The sequence below is a fragment of the Hemibagrus wyckioides genome, linkage group LG20, assembly GCF_019097595.1.
Source record: "Hemibagrus wyckioides isolate EC202008001 linkage group LG20, SWU_Hwy_1.0, whole genome shotgun sequence".
Taxonomy (NCBI): Eukaryota; Metazoa; Chordata; class Actinopteri; order Siluriformes; family Bagridae; genus Hemibagrus; species Hemibagrus wyckioides.
In genome coordinates this window covers 8684142-8705767 of record NC_080729.1, presented here as the reverse complement: position 1 = coordinate 8705767, position 21626 = coordinate 8684142, and the positions used below count along the sequence as shown (strand labels likewise).

The 21626-nt window shown below is 38.8% G+C and overlaps 1 protein-coding gene across 1 annotated transcript; it reads right to left on the bottom strand.

Annotated features, from left to right (window-relative positions):
* Positions 1-14329: 14329 nt before the first annotated feature.
* Positions 14330-18124, bottom strand: LOC131342006 (protein kinase C epsilon type-like). Its single transcript, XM_058372712.1, has 7 exons — positions 17965-18124; positions 16886-16935; positions 16720-16785; positions 16318-16410; positions 16170-16214; positions 16031-16096; positions 14330-15451 (listed from the first exon to the last, which is right to left on the bottom strand). Exons 1-7 carry the CDS (start codon positions 18122-18124, stop codon positions 14330-14332), a joined length of 1602 nt encoding a protein of 533 aa, XP_058228695.1.
* Between the last annotated feature and the right edge of the window lie 3502 nt (positions 18125-21626).

The window sequence follows — 21626 nt, the reverse complement described above, 5'->3', positions numbered from 1 at the left end:
ACAACCTTCTGATCAAGCCTTCTGTCACTGAGCCATTACAGCCATGCCAGAGCAACACCATAACTAGTTTGCATTGATTCAGCTATTTCTCCCACTGAATTAATGGCACTTAAAGATTCCAGTGAAGCAGTGCAAGCTAGCTGTAGTGATGGCTTTGAGTCTCTGATAAGAAGGTTGTGTTCAAGTCCCAGCACAAAACATAACTTCCTTGATTGTACCCTTGAGCAAGATACTTCTTCTTTTTCTTATTTTTGTTCTGTATTGATTTTGACCCTTAGTTTGTTGTCTCTGTAGGACACAGTCCAGAAGGAAACCTGCACTAAGGGACTTAAAGTAGGTATCCTCAGTTTTGTTGAAGATGTGGCAATAACCAACCCAAACACAAGAAGTATAGCTGTGGTGCTGGAAGAGAAAATTGTGCTTGATGATGTTGATGACCTGCCAAATGCATTTGCTTTACTTTTTGGTATCATTTATGCACTTAACATTGAGTACCCGGAGAAGTATACCTTCGAGGTGCATCTACAGATATCCCTGGCACAGCAGATAGAGGTTGGAGAACCCTTTATGATATGAGCAGGTGCTGTAGATGCCCTAGTTAACACGATACTTATGTAGCAGTTCCAATCAGTACAATGAAGTACGTCTTGCTTTCTGCTGGACAGGACCACACTCTGACCTCTGCAATGCGTGGCCTTAAAGGGTAATTTGTGTGAGGTTGGGGCTGTGGGATGACCCAGTTGGCAGTAAGACTGTTTGATGCTCCCTCGGAGCGTGCACAGGTCCTGTTTGGAGGGCACTGATATATTCTATATCTCGGCACGCTCACCCAGCGAAGTTTCCCGATTATTACACACATAAAGTTAGTTAAATGAATGTGATTTCTATTTCTATGCTCTGTTGCAATCATATGCACAGGCTGTGAACACACTGTGCATTGTACACTGTCTGTGCAGATGACATGACATTCAACCTGTGAATCACCATTCATACCTGTGCACTGTTATACATGATCACACCGTAACACACACTGCACTGTTATACATGATCACACCGTAACACACACTGCACTGTTATACATGATCACACTGTAACACACACTGCACTGTTATACATGATCACACTGTAACACACACTGCACTGTTATACATGATCACACCGTAACACACACTGCACTGTTATACATGATCACACCGTAACACACACTGCACTGTTATACATGATCACACTGTAACACACTGCACTGTTATACATGATCACACTGTAACACACTGCACTGTTATACATGATCACACTGTAACACACACTGCACTGTTATACATGATCACACTGTAACACACACTGCACTGTTATACATGATCACACCGTAACACACACTGCACTGTTATACATGATCACACTGTAACACACACTGCACTGTTATACATGATCACACTGTAACACACACTGCACTGTTATACATGATCACACTGTAACACACACTGCACTGTTATACATGATCACACTGTAACACACTGCACTGTTATACATGATCACACTGTAACACACACTGCACTGTTATACATGATCACACTGTAACACACACTGCACTGTTATACATGATCACACTGTAACACACACTGCACTGTTATACATGATCACACTGTAACACACACTGCACTGTTATACATGATCACACTGTAACACACACTGCACTGTTATACATGATCACACTGTAACACACACTGCACTGTTATACACGATCACACTGTAACACACACTGCACTGTTATACATGATCACACTGTAACACACACTGCACTGTTATACATGATCACACTGTAACACACTAAACTGTTATACATGATCACACTGTAACACACACTGCACTGTTATACATGATCACACTGTAACACACACTGCACTGTTATACATGATCACACTGTAACACACACTGCACTGTTATACATGATCACACTGTAACACACTAAACTGTTATACATGATCACACTGTAACACACACTGCACTGTTATACATGATCACACTGTAACACACACTGCACTGTTATACATGATCACACTGTAACACACACTGCACTGTTATACATGATCACACTGTAACACACACTGCACTGTTATACATGATCACACTGTAACACACTAAACTGTTATACATGATCACACTGTAACACACACTGCACTGTTATACATGATCACACTGTAACACACACTGCACTGTTATACATGATCACACTGTAACACACAGTGCACTGTTATACATGATCACACTGTAACACACACTGCACTGTTATACATGATCACACTGTAACACACACTGCACTGTTATACATGATCACACTGTAACACACACTGCACTGTTATACATGATCACACTGTAACACACACTGCACTGTTATACATGATCACACTGTAACACACACTGCACTGTTATACATGATCACACTGTAACACACTGCACTGTTATACATGATCACACTGTAACACACACTGCACTGTTATACATGATCACACTGTAACACACACTGCACTGTTATACATGATCACACTGTAACACACTGCACTGTTATACATGATCACACTGTAACACACACTGCACTGTTATACATGATCACACTGTAACACACACTGCACTGTTATACATGATCACACTGTAACACACAGTGCACTGTTATACATGATCACACTGTAACACACACTGCACTGTTATACATGATCACACTGTAACACACTAAACTGTTATACATGATCACACTGTAACACACACTGCACTGTTATACATGATCACACTGTAACACACACTGCACTGTTATACATGATCACACCGTAACACACACTGCACTGTTATACATGATCACACTGTAACACACACTGCACTGTTATACATGATCACACCGTAACACACACTGCACTGTTATACATGATCACACTGTAACACACACTGCACTGTTATACATGATCACACTGTAACACACACTGCACTGTTATACATGATCACACTGTAACACACACTGCACTGTTATACACGATCACACTGTAACACACACTGCACTGTTATACATGATCACACTGTAACACACACTGCACTGTTATACATGATCACACTGTAACACACACTGCACTGTTATACATGATCACACTGTAACACACACTGCACTGTTATACATGATCACACTGTAACACACACTGCACTTTTCAAAATCTATCGATACCCGTTTGCCAGATCAAAAGGGCAGATATATGAGGTGTGTCTGGGTTTATTTGGTGTCCAGAGAATGCACTCATGGAAGATCATGTCTGATTATTTTTAAGGCTTCATACAGAATCTATTCAGCTTCTGTTTCTGTTGACATGTGAGTCAGAATATAAAACACACTTACGGCTGACAAGTGCATGCATTCTACACACTGTCTCAACACAGTAGTTTATAAAGATTTAGGTCACAACAGAAGATGATTTTTACCTTTTCATATTGTAAAGACTGAGCTTTATGTAACTACAGTGATTGGTACAAGCCTCTGAAATGGCATGTTCCATTAAATATCTACACCAATACGAAGGTCATTGGAAATACCAAGATTGTGTGCACGTGTACGCCTGTTTGTCTAGACATGCTGGATGGAAGAGTACGTGATGATAGGATGATATATTTTAGTTTGTAGTGTTTCAGTTAGAACTCCATCACCATATCACACAAAAATAATAATAAACATAATTTATTTAGAGTAAGTGCTCTGTGTGCTGCCATTGTCCAGTATAAAGTCCACTATGATTAACTTATTTTAATAATAAGAATATGAACAATAAAATAATTACAACACAGGACAGCTGTTCTAACTGTTAGATAAGCTTTATTTGAACTCCACTGATCAAAATGTTTGCTTACAGTTGCCTTTTAGTCCTACTGCCAACACGATTTTTCCATTTTTTTCAGACAGTTCACATTTATCTATGACAAGAAGCAAGATATGCCACAAATGATCTAAAAGCACACCATCAGACTGAGCTTTGTCCAGCAACTTCCATGTACATTAGTGTCTTAAAAATCAATTTCAGCCACAGCAGTATGTCAGAGCTTGAGATGCATTTCCTCAAAACATCTGGAATCAGTTATAAATGTTGCCTGCACAGACTAAACAAGGACATTTTAAGACACATTGAGGCCATTTCTGTCATAAATGAACACACTTAAATTAATACACTTGGCTTCAAAATAAGGAATCTACAAAAGCCATGCAAACCAAGAGTCATCAGCTACAGCCTTTCTCATATGTTGAATAACATTGGTGATGTTATGAAAGTTATCAGGAATAAAAAAAAACAGCATCCAAATGTCTGAGACCACTAGTAAAAATGCTTCTTTTTTGCATTTTTTTCTAATGTAATACATTAATTTGTTTTACAGATTATATTATTTGACAACAACTTGAAGTAAAATCTTTGAAATTCCAATGGCGAGGTATATTAGTATAAGCTTTACTTCCACATACCCACAAGACAGTGTTAGTTGTTGTCAGAAAACTAAATGGACATTTCTGTCCAGTGATGAGACCATCATTAGATCGAGGGAAATCCTTATCATTAATAAAACAAAAAGGATTGGAGCCCTCTTCTGAAGCGATCACATCCACACGAGTCTTGCACTCAGAGTTGCCGAGGGATAACTGGTCATTAACATTCGAACAGAGATAAGTGTCACCCAACTTTTTTGGGACAATAAATACCTGAGAATTGCCCAATAATACATCAGGGGGAGAGGTGCACTCTTCCCCAGGGAAACCATGACATGTACTCAGACTGGAGTTACAGCCAGGCCCTGGATCGGTCATGTCATGTCCTGAGCGAAAAGCAGCAGTTAGCTGTAGCAGCCAGACAATATCAGGGGGAACTAGACAGAAAGAACTGTTCTTATTGATCTCAACTGCAGTATTATTATCTAAAGGAAATGACGACCATCGAGTACCAATGTGATGACAGACCCAACAAGATGCATCATGAATGTCGGACAAATTGCGAGCGACTACTAAAGAAAAAGCACAGGCCAAATTTCCACCACACTGCTGCTGAGGTGTAAAACTACTAACATAGGGGCATAAGGCCCCTACTAAATGTATAATTAACATTTTTCCACTTATTTTCTAAGCAATGGCTGAGTTAGCCTATCAGGATCACAACGTGAGCAGGTTCTCGAATGAGAAAGAGTCTACAAACCCAGTGTCTAGGAATGTTATTAGTTCTAGACCTGGTCGGATTATCAGACATGTGTGAAAGCTAATACATTGGTTTCTATATGTGTATGTGAAAAGGTGAGATGAGATGAGGCCCCCTAAGGGCTGCTTGATTGCAGTTATTCTCCTTTCTTAGTTGTCAATGGAACAGGGCACTGTTTCACCCTGCTGGCGTGGATCCACTGGAGGTTGAGAATCAGTGAGGACAGCAGTGCGTGTGACTGCTAACATTCTAGTTGGATGGCCAAAGGCTGCTTCCCCCACTTTCCTGGGATTGAGGCTTTTTACTAAAACAGCATCACCTGGGAGAAAAGGGTGAGTCGGCTGATCTGTAGGTAGAGGGAGAGAGGCAGAGACATTACCATGCACACTGTTTAATTTTTCAACTAGTGCTTGAGTGTAATCGCTGACAATCACCTCCAGTTCACCTGAAAAGGAAACACCAGGATTACCTTTAGTCCAAGGGGTTGGAAATGGCCTGCCCATAATTATCTCAAAAGAAGATAGTTGGGATTCTGGATGTGGCGTCATGCGAATTTCACAAAGAACTGAGGGCAGGAGATCCACCCAGTTTCGGCTGTTGGTTTGTAATAACGCCTTAGTGAGTCTGTCTTTAATGGTTCTATTCTTTCTTTCTACTATCCCTGAACTTTGGGAATGGTATGGAATATGAAAGTTCTAGTCAATGTTGAGATTCTGACAAAGTTTCTGGGTCACTTTGGATGTGAACAGTGTACCGTTATCACTGTCAATAGATTGTGGGATACCATACCTAGGTATGATTTCTTTTGCCAAAATCTTAATGACAGTATTTGCATGTTCCTTTGCACAGGGTAAAGCTTTAACGCATTTTGAGAACTTATCAACAATCACCAAAAGATATTTTAGGTTTCTCACAGGTGACATGTGTGTAAAGTCAATTTGTAAAGCTTGAAACAGCGCTTCTGGAGGGGGGTAACGAATCGTGTTTGGCAGTTTTACCCTAAACGTTGGCTCTGGCACAAATCAAACATGCATCAAGTAGCAATTTGGCAGTTTTAGTGACATTAAGAATACAGAATTGTTTGTTGATGTTTCTAATCACCCCTCTTCGTGCGAGATATCATGTGAGATACCATGATAATGGCGCACGAGAAATGGTAAGACAGAACAGGGGAGTGCAATACGGCCCTGAGGACAGCGAATCAGTCCGTCCTTATCTGAGGGCCAACAGTTCTCAGAAGACCAAAACAAAAGATCTTGTTTTGAAGCCTGTGTTTGTAGAAAAGATATGTCAATATCTATTGTAGTCAAAATGTGTGTAAACAGAGAAAATACTGTGGCTGTTTTGTGTACAAAAGGTGAGGACATACCTTCTTTGGCAGCCCATTTTGCTACTTCATCAGCTAGAGAGTTACCACGAACCATTTCAGAATCTCCTGGGTCATGACCCTTGACCTTGACAACAGCTAAACGTTTAGGTAGCATTGAGGCCTCTAGAAGATCCGAAACCAGTGTAGCATGTGAAATGGGTTTATCATTTGCAGCTTTAAAACCACGTGCATGCCAAATCTTACCAAAATCGTGAGCTACACCAAACGCATATCGCAAATCAGTATAAATAGTTACAACTTGATCTTTAAACAGACAACATGCCCTTGTTAGCGCAACAAGTTCAGCCGCTTGAGTGGAAAGAAAAGAAATAGAGTGAGCTTTGTGTACAACGTTAGGCAAAGAACATACTGAATATCCACATAAGGTGGTATTATCATTGGGATTAGAGCACGAGCCATCTACAAATATGTGTGCTCCACCTTCCAACGGATGTTGTGACAGATCTGCATGCAGAGATGACGATTCTGAAATCTTAGCCAGACAGTCGTGTTCCAGCCAGCCATCAGGCACCTGTTCCTCCGAACAAGAGCGCACAAGGTGGTGGAGCAGGATAGCTGGGCTATTTTGGGCCGTTACGGGTTTGATAGTGAGATTTTGTGTGGTACAAAGGATGGCTTCATAGCCTGAACGACATTGTGCGGTCATATGTTGTGAATATTATTGAGGATGGTGACTACCTGATGTGGTGCATGTAGTGTAAGTGGGTGTGAAAAAACATCTCTTTCAGCATATGAGACCAGTAGAGCAGAGGCAGCAACTGAACGCAAACATGCGGGCATACCTTGGACCACAGAGTTATAGAATATATCAAATATGAATCAAAAACAGAAATAAAATAAATTTATACTTATGTGTGAAGAGCCTGAGCAATCTGGGAAAAAGTGAAAGAAAAGAACATGAAATGAAACAAAGGAAGAAAAGATGAAGTGGGTAAAGGGAAAGACCTTCTCCAAAATGTCCATCATCTGCTGGACTTGCTGCTTGAGGAGATGCTGAACTGCTGTGGCTAAGGCTGCTGGGTCACTGTAGAGCTCCAGAGGCTGAGAGAAGAGAACTTCAGCAAGCTGTGTAAGGTGATCCTATTGATAAATTACACACACATACAACATAGTGTCACTGAGTTTAAGATACAATCCTGAGAATTTGTGTATCATGGAATCAGAAGATATTGGAACACTTACAATAAGCACTGTGAAGTACAGCTCTGCTGCAGGCTCCCACACGTCCACATCCCACATGCTGATGAGCTCAACCAGGCGCTCCAAGAGTCCTCCCTTAAACTATTAGAAAGAAAGACAAGCTTCATTAATGTCATGTCTTATCAGGGTTAAAAAATATGGAAAAAGAAAACGAGATCAAATAGACCATGTTCTGAAACTCAGTCCAAGCATTTCTTATGAATCTCCTGATAAGACACTTACTGGCTGAGGTGTTGAGCCATTTATAAAGTAGCTGAAGAAAATCAGCTCATAAAAAACATCCAGGAAGTTGTAGTGGTGGTCCTGCACAGAGGAGACAAGATACAAAAATAAATTAGCTTTACATATCGGAGTCCTGTTATCTATATTCCCAAAATCTTTTATATGTAAACATCTGTCATTTCACACAGGCGTTTATTAGCTTACACAGGAGGAGAGCTCTGCTTTAATTGATTCCTGAATGGAAGGCGTCCTCAGGAATCGAATCAGGACCTCGTAGGCCAACTGCACACCAACTGCATCCTGTTAAAGCAAACGAAAAAATCTCAGTCACTTTGGCTCTGGCTGAGTAACTGAAAGTATTTTCATCAGATCAATCTTTCATCATTCTGAAGTTACCTGCTTGTTAGCTGCTGCCAGTGGCATGACGATCTTCTTTTCCACCACGAACAAGAAGTTCTGGTTCTGGATGCTGGGAAGCAGAGTCTGAATATAAGACAGCACACAATATAAAAGTTAAAGCAGAGTGGACTTTACCTGCTCAGTAACAGCAGCTGAATAAAGGTTTTACTCACAGCAAACACCTCACGGAGAGCGGGCACCTTCAGGCCGATTTCAGTCACCTCTCTGTCTAAAAGATGGCAGCTAAGAAAGAAGAGATGTAAATGCTTAGTGTATGTTAAACATACAATACACTGTTACATCATTAAATAGTGAAGAGAATCGTACAAAATAAAGGGCACCTTCATCTCCTCTGGGTTAAGGCACTCCTCTCTCTCCTGCAAGCCAAATCATTAAAACTCACACAGTACATTTTACAGTATCCGAATCAGAGGAATAGCAGCATATGTAGATACACATCAGGTCTGAAACTCTGAATGACCTCAGAGTCGTTCTGATCATACTCTGAAGTGGAGGTCTACATCTGTCCATCTTCAGCCACATACAGGTAAGTGCAGGTTACTGCTGTAATGGTTTGCTGTTGAAAAAAAAATAATGACACTGCAGACAAAAGTACAACTGACAAAATTCCAAAAGTTACTAACTACAACATACACTTCATGACGTGCAATAAATTTACCACAAAATAATGTGGCACAATGAAAGATGTCTCCACTCAGTTACAGGAGATGAATTCGGTAACCCTCCCAGATTCAGCCTTAAGAGAACAAATTAAAGTGAACACAATTAGTCACTACAATTAACAAGAGTTTTGTGATGCTACAACGAATAATCCCTTACCTGTATGCCAGTGAAATAATCCTCTATGGTGGTTTGATAAGGGAATCCCTGCAAATGACAAAAAGCTGAAGCTCAAGATCTGTTTCACAAACGAGTGCATCTAATAATCATCAAGGTCAATTCTCTTCCTCAGAGTAATTAAGTCTGTGATTACCATGCGGTTCAAGCTGCATGTCTTGGTGCTTTTAAACCAATAAAGACGACTCTGTGGGCCCCTTATCATCCCCAGGAAGTATGTCTTGATGTCCACAGACTGGAAATAGAGACACAAAACTAAACATTAGACCTTGTAAAGAAGGATGTTTGTGTGTTTGTATCTCAGCTGCAGCACTGTAGAATACCCCAGACTGGGAGAGGGAGGAGTCTGCAGACACGCACTGGTCATCACGGCAGGCACTGTCCGGCTCACCAGCATCGAGCGGCTGTGAAATGTAGAGCATGAAGATCATAAATGCTTCTTATCATAGCAGATTTATTATAACATTCTTTACAGTTATAACAACCTTGTAAAATCCATTCATTAGCTTTAAGGTCTGCGGCTATGCAGCCCCATACACAACAAACTGTGATGCACTGTGTATTCTGACACCTTTCTATCAGAACCAGCATTAACTTCTTCAGCAATTTCATCAACAGTAGCTCGTCTGTTGGATCAGATCACACGGGCCAGCCTTCGCTCCCCACGTGCATCAATGAGCCTTGGCTACCCATGACCCTGACGCCGGTTCACTACTGTCCCTTCCTTGGACCACCTTTGATAGACACTGACCACTGCAGACCGGGAACACCCCACAAGAGCTGCAGTTTTTCCAGTGGTCTAGGCATCACAAATTGACCCTTATCAAACTCGCTCAAATCCTTACGCTTGCTCATTTTTTCCTGCTTCTAACACATCAACTTTGAGGACAAAATGTTTACTTGCTGCCTAATATATGCCACCCACTAACAGGTGCCATGATGAGGAGATAATCAGTGTTATTCACTTCACCTGTCAGTGGTCATAATGTTATGCCTGCAATGCTTGATGGTGTACATCTGTAACCAAGCCCTTTAGCGTGAGAGCTGATTAATCAGTAGTCTAAACATGATTTAGTGTAAAACCAGTAGTCAGGGTTGTTAAAAGTGACCTACGAACAGGGTAAATATTTCATTGTGGAAATAAAATGAATTCTTGACCACGCTTAAGGATTTTATTGTACAATTTAAAGCAGTAGCCTAGGTCGCTAGCACGATAACTAGCATTAGGCTAATGGTCAGCAGTAGATGAGGTCGCTTGTGAGATCCATAACATTAGACTGTAACACTGGATTTATTGTAAAATCAGTGAGACATTAAAGTCACGTGGTAGGATAAAGCTCCTCCCACCTTGAGGAGGATGAGTGTGGTCAGGAGGAGCTCTTTCTCTCCGGAGGATGCGGGAAATGTTTTGTTCTTCTTCTTCTTGTTGTTTTATGTTGGTTATCGTTATTAATTATTGTAATAATAAAATCATTACTATTATTGTATTGTTCTTATTGTTAACACATACACTTTAATGCACTTATTTACTTACACTGATATATCAATATATACTTACTCAGAAATGCATGTCACTAACTGTCAGAGAAATTGTAAAACAAATCCAACAATCCCTTTGCTCCATCTGCTGGTGAGTCGATGAGATGGCATTAAGTAATCTGGGGCAATTTTTCTAAACGTTTTCTGTTATCTAGCAAATCTTTTAGGACAGTACACTGAGACTCTCTCAAACACCCAGGACATCCTTATCTCTTAATTATCCACAATTAATTGGCTATACTTTCTTTTTAGCACTGTATTCTGTAATAAAGTTATAACAAGTGTAATTCATTATAATTCTATTCATTCATACACTTTCAGTAATTTATCTTCTTCAGTTTCACAGAGGAGCTGGATCCCATCCTGGAAAACTGGGTGTGAGGCTCCCTGGGTGGAACTCCATTCCACTGAACAAATAAGATAGGATAAGATAAGATCAGTCTTTATTCGGCCCACAGCGGGGAAATGTGCATAGTTACAGCTGCAAAGGTAAAGCAGCTAAAGAAAAAGATAATATCAAGACAAGGTGACATGAAATTATAAGCCATATTATTGACTGACTTAAAAAATACACAAAGTATATAACATAAGATAAGATAGAACTTTATTAATGTTATTTGTTATTTGAAAGTGGTGTTCTGTCTCAGTGGTCATTATACTGTCCAAGCAATTGTACATTATTAATAGAAATAATAATAATAATAATAATAATAATAATAATAATAATAATAATAATAATAATATCTGTTAGAGATACAAAAATATAAAGAAGACAACAACAACAATAGTAATAATAATAATAATAATAATAATAATAATAATAATAATAATAATAATAATAATAATTATTATTATTATTATTATTATTATTATTATTATTATTATTACTATATAGTATTATTAGTTAAAATAGACATTATTATACAATATATAATGATCTAATGAATGATTATTAAACATCTCAAACCAAAGTTACACCCTTGTGTTTAACATGTTTCTGTATTTCTTATGTTTGTATTTTTCTTGTGTTTGTTCTGTTATGAGTGCAGATCAGTGCAGAATTCAAGAGATGTGTGCTGATGGACCTGAGCAAGTCCTTTTATGTGGAAAATCTTGACAGTGTCCTAAAGCTTGTACATTTATAATGCTCAAAGCTCTACTGTACACAGACATGTAGAAATGAACGCTATACTGCAGAGCTGGACAAAAATGTACATTATTTCAAATCTACTTATTTCTTAAACACTACAGGGATATTTTTCTTTCTTGTGATTTCTTTTGTTCTGCATAATTTGCGTAATAACTTACCTGAGGTCAGTGTAACATCAGGTATCAAGTCAAGAAGTTTTATTGTCATTTCGAGCATAAATAGTAGATGCAGTACATAGTGAAATGAAACAATGTTCCTCCAGGACCATGGTGCTACATAAAACACAAAACTACATAAAACAACACAGAGCTAAGGACTAGAAAGTAAGTTAGTCTAGCCACATACAGTGTATAGTGTGGAACCTAGTGCAAACAGAGTAAGAAATAAAATGAAAGAGTACTGACCAGTATACAGTCTATGTGGACCAGTGTGCAAAAAAAGGAAGCTTGTGAACATGTACACATATGATAGCAGCAGCTGGGAGCAGCATTAAAGTGTGATGTACAAAAACAGCATTTAAACAGCATTAAAGTGTAATGTACAACGAAATATACAGTTTTGGCAGCACTGAAAAAAGGTGGTCCAGTAAACATAGATGTATATTGAATATGAATGTTCTGTTCTGGGTGTTGAGTCTGATGGCTGGAGGAAAGAAACTGTTACACAGTCTGGTTGTGAGGCTCAGATGCTTCTGTATCTTTTTCCAGAGGGCAGGAGGGTGAGGAGTGTGTGTGAGGGGTGTGTGGGGTCAATCACAATGCTGTTTCTTATCAGTACACTACACAGCTGTTCTCATCTGTTTTTGTTTAAGTCTGTCATCTTTATGATTGTGTGTGTAGAAGCACATTTTTAATGTTCTGCTTGTTTTTAATAAAGAACACAGATTGTGATGTAGAGTTTATTAAGTGTATTTATCAAGTATACTTACATCTTTAAACACTGGGCAATTGAAGGGTCATTTTATTAGGCAAAAAGAGATTTCTGCTTATTTCTTTCTATTAATTTTGAGAAATGATTTATTTTAATGTAATTGATTATATATATATATATATATTAGTTGAAAATAGGTTCAATAGATTTTTTTCTTTCCCAGACAGAGTATTAGTGTTGACTTTTTGTTATATAAAGAGTTTTTTAAAACACTGGCTGATGAACATCGGGATGTTTGAACAAAAGCAAAACAATTGATAAGTCTTCTATGAGGAAAAAAGGTTATTTATTTGATCATTACAAACACAGTACAAATTAATCTTTAAAATGATCAATTAATATTCAAATTCAAATCAAATTCAAATTTTATTAATCACATACGAAATCACACAGTACGACATGTAGTGAAGTGATTTTAACGACTGTCCTACATTTGAAGAAAGAAAAGAGTATAAATTAAAGTGTGTGGACATGAAAAATAAGGGATATAGTTAAAAATATATAGAAAAAAATAGGGAAAATTAAACAGTAGAAATTAAAGACAAAAATAATTGTGAAAAACCAGTAGTTCTCATGTATGCATATGCAAATATATATATATATATATATATATATATATATATATATATATATATATATATATATATATATATATATATGTATATAAATATGAATATAAATATAAATATGCATAAATAATATAAAAATAAACAATAAATTATAATGATAAAAATAATAATTTAATTTAATATATAATATAAAATGAAATATAAAATACGGGGGTCTGCTGGAGCCTATCCCAGCGCACATAGGGCGAAAGGCAGGGGTACACCCTGGACAGTCCATCGCAGGGCCACACAGACAAACAACCACACACACTCACTCCTATGGGCAATTTAAAATTACCAATCAACCTAATGTACATGTCTTTGGACTGTGGGAGGAAACCGGAGTACCCGGAGTAAACCCACGCAGGCACGGGGAGAACATGCAAACTCCACACAGAAAGGCCCCAGCCTGTTCGACCCCAGGATTCGAACCCAGGACTCGAACCCAGGACCTTCTTGCTGTGAGGCAACAGTGCTAACCACTAAGCCACCGTGCTGCCCATTAAAATATAATATGATATGAAATAATATAATATAATATAATATAATATAATATAATATAATATAATATAATATAATATAATATAATATAATATAATATAATATAATATAATATAATATAATATATAGTGTATATAAAAATAAAATAATATATAAATAAATAATATATGTCAGCCCTAATATATATAGAAAGATACAATATATACATATGTGTAGATGTAAATGGACAAATTTAAATGGTATGACAATAACAATAATAATAATAATAATAATAATAATAATAATAATAATAATAATAATAAATGCTAATATTAGATTAGCAAAGTTAATATTTAGTGTTAATAAATGAGAAGCCATCAAACTCCTCTTGGATGGACTGGATGAAGAAGGAGAGATTCCCATGAGAAAGCTTGGGCTCCTCACGGGTGAATCTGCCATCAAAATTATTGACGTCCCTCTTTGATGTAATCTGTGGTTGAAACGGAGGAGTGATCTTCCTCTGTTCCAGCCATGACCAGTTGATCTCACTGAAGAAAGGGTGAGCTTTGATGGCATTCTCCTTGCCCTCGGACACCACACAGCCGAGACGATCCATGGGCTTCTTCCTCAGGAACGCTTTGAGGATGTTGACCGCATTCCTACTGAGGTCTGATGGATATTCCGGTTCAGCATTGATGATGGACTCAAACATCATCTCCTCGTTGTGATCATGAAACGGAGCGTAGCCTGTCATCATCTCGTACATGATCACACCTAGGGCCCACCAATCCACCGATGTGTCGTATTCCCAATACTGTAACACCTCTGGTGCTATGTAGTTGGGTGTGCCACAAAAAGTGTTGGCAGTCTTGCCGTCTAGTATTCCCTCTGCGCACAAGCCGAAGTCAGCAAGCTTGCAGTGGCCATCGGCATCGAGGAGGATGTTTCCGGGTTTGAGATCTCTGTGTATAATCCCATTGCGGTGGAGGAACATGAGGGCACAGGCGATCTCAGCAGCATAAAATCTGATGCGGGGTTCATCAAATCCACATGAACAGGAAATGTGAAATGCAAGATCCCCGCCATTCACAAATTCCATTGCGAAGCACAGTGAGTCGCTGGTCTGGAAGCTACAGTAGAGGTGGGTCAGGTAGGGGTGTTCACTGGCCAGAGCCAAGATCCGCCTCTCCATAAAGGTGCAGCTGATGTTTTCATATTCCCAGATCATGTCCTTCTTCATAAACTTCAGCGCATACACCTCATCAGTGCCTTTGAGCTCGGACAAAATCACCTTCCCGTATGTACCCTTTCCAAGCACACTGAGGAAGTTGAAGTCCTCCAGGCTCTTTCTCTCAGGCTGTAGCTCCTCATCCTCTCTGCTCTCCTCTGAATTACACTCATTCAGGACGAAAGCTGTAGGGTCATCACCAGAAGCGGTGGGCAGCGGCTCATCATACAGCTCAGCGACCTTAACACACACAAACACACAAAATTAGTCACTGCAGTTAACAACATTTTGTAAAGTCACAATGAATAAGCCCTTACCTGAGTTCCAGTAAGAAGGTCCTCAGTGTCCTTAAATTGAGAGAAATCCTGCAAATAACATTTAGATAAAGTTCAACGTCTACAACCCCAATTCACAAAAGTGAACATTGAAGCAGAGCAAAAAGATCACAAGTGCTTCATATCACAAGAGTTTTATATTAAAACACAGAACATTATATGGATCTTAATGTCCACTGACTAGAAATCGAAAAACAAAACAAAACAACTTGTAAAGGTGTGTGTGTGTGTGTGTGTGTGTGTGTGTCTCTCTCAGCTGCAGCACTGTACAGTACCTCAGACTGGGAGCTGATGGAGTCCGGAGACTGAACCTGATCATCACACCAGGCTCTGTTCAGCTCACCAGCACTGGGAGGCTGTGAAAAGTAGAGCAAAAAGTTCACCAGTGTTTCGGATTCTAGCGGTTTCATACTAACACATCTAACATTCTGTCACATGGACAATCCAGCGGTCATCTTTGTAAATAAATTGTAGGTTTGGTTACCAGACTGACAGTTGAAGTGTCTTGTTGAGGTTCAGTGGACTGCAGCTGCAGGTTTGCCTCAACAGCCTTAACACACACAAACACAATTAGTCACTGCAGTTAACAAAATTTTATCACACCACAATGAATAATCCCTTACCTGCATGTCAGTGGACGAGTCTTCAGTGTCGTCATAAGAGAATTCCTATAAATGACAATTAGATGAAACTCAAGAACTATTAAAAAAAGCATGCATATAATACTCACTACTGTCAAATCTCTTCATCAGAGTAATAAAGACTGATTACCTCATGATGCAAGGGGTACGTCTCTGTGGTTTCACAGGGTTGACTCTCTGGACCCCTTAATATCCTGAGGTGGTCTCTCTTGATTTCCACTGACTAGAAAGAGAACAACAAAAATAAACATTCAAACTTGTAAAGACGTGTGTGTGTGTGTGTGTGTGTGTGTGTGTGTCTCAGCTACAGCACTGTACAGTACCTCAGACTGGGAGCTGATGGAGTCTGGAGACTGAACCTGATCATCACACCAGGCTCTGTTCAGCTCACCAGCACTGGGAGGCTGTGAAAAGTAGAGCAAAAAATTCACAAGTGTTTCTCTTTCTAGCAGTTTCATACTAACACATCTAACATTCTGTCACATGGACAATCCTGCGGTCATCTTTGTAAATAAATTGTAGATTTGGTTACCAGACTGACAGCTGAAGTGTCACTGTGGGGGTCACCGGTAAAAATCAGCACTTTGGGCTCATCGACCTTAATAGACATAGACATAGACATAGACACACACACACAGTTACTAGCAGCCTAAATGTTTGAAATGTAGTTAAAATCGGACTATTTAGCGGACACTTACCTGGAGGACAGAGGGAGTATCAGGTGATTCTCCCAGCACATTCACAGAGTCTGTAAAAAAGGAGTTTTCTGTGACTCAGAATAATGACTTCAATTACAACTAACATTTTCTATCATACATTTACAACCAATAGCCAAGTTTATTAACTAGTAGGTAAAACTAGGAGAAATATTGTAGTGTTGAGAGCTTAAAATGGGTAGCCATGTTTTCAAGTGCATTAGCATTCAGCTAACTATTCAATTAAAATCAGGCATTAATAATAAATGAGAATATTTAGCCATCTACTGATTTTAATGTTTTATTCTACACAATACAATATTTAGCTCCCCAGCTATATAGCCAGGTTTGTTAGCAGTGTAGCTAATGTTAGACCAGTGTTTCCCACACACACAAATGATAGATTAGTGATGGCAAGCAGATTCATTTTCTAATTATTTTATTTAGTAATCTTAAATGGAGAGAGAGAGAGAGAGAGAGAGAGAGAGAGAGAGAGAGACCGAGTTCAGCAATCTAACTATCTTTATACTCACTATGATATTGTGGAAATGACACGATTAGCTACATTCTAAAGGCAGATAAGACATTTGTAACAAAAAGACATTAATGACATGTAAAAGGTACATTAATTTAACATGGAATTTGTGTAATAATGAAACACATAGACAAATTCTCTAGATAAATAACATTAGGCCAAAAATTACACCGAAATTTAAAGAGGTAAAAGTCCGTGCGCGAGAGCTAGCGAAAAGTCCGTGCGCGAGAGCTAGCTAATCACTAGACTAAGCATGATTTTGTCTAAAACCAGTGGTCATTATTGTTAAAAGTGACCGACCAGTGAGGTAAACATTTTACTGCCGAAATAAAATAAATTCTTAAGTCAGTGTTATCAATCCGGTTAAGTATTTTGCTGTGTAGTTTATTCCTATGGCCGAGTTCGCTAGCAAGGTAACTAGCATTAGGCTAATTCGCGGCAGAAGAGGATATCGCTGATTAACTAGATAACATTAGACTGTAACACAGTGTAACTTAAACATGATTTATTGTAAAAACACTATGATATTAAAGTCAAATCATCCTACCGTGAGCTGGCTGAGTGTGGTCGGTAGCTGTGCTGCGTCTCTGAAAGTAGCGGTACACGAAGTAACCCGCACCTGCAGAGACAGCGAGCAGCCCCGCAGCACAGCCGATCTTGCGGAGAGGAAAATTTGTCACATCCGGGAGAAATCGTCTAAAGTCCATGGGTTTCTTCTTTTCCAGTTGCTTTCTTTAGTCCTTTGGGTTTGTTCTTCTCTAATCGCTTTCTGTGGTCTTGATTGCTGTTGTTTATCCAAAGTCAAGCACCAACTCAATGTTGTGGTTTGATTTAAAATCGTTCCACGTGACGCGCTATCACCATGGAGACAGTTTAAACAGAAATAAACAGTTCTTTGAACAACAGGACACGCCCACCATGACACGTGCACAGGTTCTGACACCGGGGCTCGAGACCTCACGTGGGATTGTCTGATTTTGGGATTGGGGTTTCTGCATAGAAACTCGATTTATGGATTATTTAATAATAATTAAAAAAATAAAATGAAATAATACAATTATAAAAGAATAAAAATAAAAATGTATTTATTATTATTATTATTGTTGTTATTATTATTATTATTATTATTAATATTATTATTATTATTATTATTATTATTGCTGCTGTTTTATGGTTGCAATATATAGTATAATAATGTCTATTTTATCTAATAATACTTAATAGTATTATACAGTAATAATATAACTGACTACTGGCTGATATATAGATAATGTAGCAATATTTACATTCACAGGCGAGAGTATATACAAATAAGGCAGCCAAAACCAAAACAGGGCATAGATCAGCCTCAAAGTCAAGGCAAGCAAGGATTGAAACCAGATTGAAGCAGAAACACGACACGGAACTACACACAACACAAACACCAAATGTGAAGTGAGCAATCAAGCTCCTGGTACTGGCTTCTGTCCCAGCTTTATAGGGTCACCATTACTGATTAGTGGTGGTAGAAGCTGGATCATCAGGAAAGCCTGGGCTGGAGTACGGAGTGGACCAACCTGAAGAAGTTAAGCACGGGACAGGACACACAAAACAAACTAGTTCAGTAGGTTACAGACTTAGGATACTATTAGCTTAAAACTGAGCTGTTGCTGCTTTTATTTTTTGTTTTTTAAAATATATACATATAACATATAACAATACATAAAAATGGGGGAAAATAAGAGCTAGTTTAAGTGTTTCAGGAAGAGGTAGGTCTTCAGTCGTTGTCTGAAGACAGTCAGCAACTCGGCTGTACGGACATCTAGGGGAAGTTCATTCCACCACCTTGGTCCCTGAACAGAGAAGAGTCTAGATGTATGCCTACCTTTTACCCTGAGAGATGATGGGACCAGTCGGGCAGTGCTAGTGGATCAGAGGGAGCGAGGTGCAGTGTGAGGAGTAATAAGAGCTTTGAGGTAAGATGGTGCTGGTCCATTCTTGGCTTTGTAGGCCAGCATCAGTGTTTTGAATCTGATGTGTGCAGCTACTGGAAGCCAGTGGAAGAACGCAGCAGTGGGGTGGTGTGGGAGAACTTAGGCAGGTTGAAAACAAGTCGTTCAGCTGCATTTTGGATCATTTACCGTGGATGAATTGCATTAAGAGGAAGATCTGCCATTAAAGAGTTGCAGTAGTCCAGTCTCAAAATGACCAGAGACTGAACAAGCACTTGAGTAGCCTCTGTGGATAAAAATGGTCGAATCCTTCTGATGTTGTACAGATGAAACCAACATGAGCATGTCACATTAACAACATGGGAGGAAAAGGATAACTGATTGTCCATGGTTACCCCAAGGTTGCGAGCAGTGGCCGAAGGGGAGACCATGGAGTTTTTCAGAGACAATGCAAGATCCTGGGCAAGGGATCACCTGGGATGACCAGCAGTTCAGTTTTGCTGAGATTGAGTTTCAGCTGATGAGCTGTCATCCAAGATGAAATGTCCACCAGACACGCTGAGATCTGAGTAGATGCCATTGTATCTGAGGGAGAGAAGGAGAAAATAAGTTGTGAAAATAAGGTGGCACCGGCATAGCAGTGGTATGAAAACCCATGTGAGGATATAACTTTGCCAAGAGAGTGAGTGTAGAGGGAGAAAAGGAGAGGAGCTTGTGGGACACCAGGAGAAAGTCTGCATGGAACAGATGTCAATCCCTTCCATGTTACCTGATATGAGCGACCATCCAGATAGGAAGCAAATCATTCCCATGCTGTTCCAAAAATTCCAAGACTCCTGAGGGACAAGAGAGTCTTGTGGTTAACTGTGTCAGATGCTGCAGAAAGGTCGAGGAGGATGAGGACCGATGACAGCTTGGCTGATCTAGCAGCATGTAGTTTCTCAGTAACCGCCAAAAGGGCAGTCTCTGTGGAATGTACTGCTTTGAAGCCAGACTGGTTGGGATCATGGAGGTTATTCTGCAGGAGATAGTCATACAACTGATTATAAACAATGTGTTCAGATATTTTGAAAGAAAAAGAAGTGAAAAAAAAGAAGAGCAGGTTTTCTTCAGTATGAGGATAACCCTTGCTCTCTTAAAGGCAGTTTTTACATGACCAGATGTTATGGATCATTATATATAGTATAATAATGTCTATTTTAACTAATAATACTATATTATTATTATTATTATTATTATTATTATTATTATTATTATTATTATTGTTGTTGTTATTATTATAAATATGAACAAAAGGAAAAAATCTATTAACAGCTAATAGATAGAAATTGCATAATTATGAATATTTAATGCACCTGTGTGAAACTCTTCAATCAGCAATCAGTCCTCTTCCATCTATAAAAGATGCCACCTCTGTGTTGCTATTTGCAAGCATGGATCAAAGAGGTTAAAGGCATGGAAGGAGAGTAAGAGGCCATGGAAGAGGGGCCAGAGGAAGAGATGTTTGCATGCGTACTGGAGGAGCTGCAGCTAGAGGACAAAATAGAGCTCAAGTTTCCAATGAAATTTGGGCAGTGGCAGCCGGTCAGTAGGGGGTGCTGGGACGCCGCCCCCTTAAAGTTAGCCAGAGAAGAACACTACTTTAACACATTAACAATAATTATATATTTTAATAACAAGATCATTTAGTTCTACTATTCCTCTGTTAGTCATATTATCATTTATTTTAAAAAAATAATCAAACTGTATTTAGCTCATTTGTTTGTGTGTGTGTGTGTGTGTGTGTATGGGTGTGCGTGTGTCTGTGTGTGATTTAATAATTACCTTCAATCACGGGTGTAACTTTGGTTTGAGAAGTGTTCGGGGGGCACAAAATGGGGTAAAATGTTTTTGATTTGAATTCCATTTCCTGCATTTACATACATGTAGGGACTATGGTGATACAAAATCCAGGAAATAATGAAGTTGATTATAATGATAAATTCTGCCAAAGTGAATAGTAGGCTACTAAACTATTTTATGAAAAAGATGTCTTACTTTATTGTTTAATAGGGGCCGATCAGCAAGACTTGAGAGAATCATTTTATAAAGTCAAAAATGTTCACCATTAATGTTTTGTGTGTGAATAAAATGTAAATAATATGAGATTCAATTTCCTCTGTTAAACAAACTTTTATTTCAAACTAACCACTGTAGCTGAAAATGTAAAATAAATCTCTTGTTGCACAGGACGTTTGTCAGAGACACATCCACCAAACCACAGGGGTTTAGAATAGAA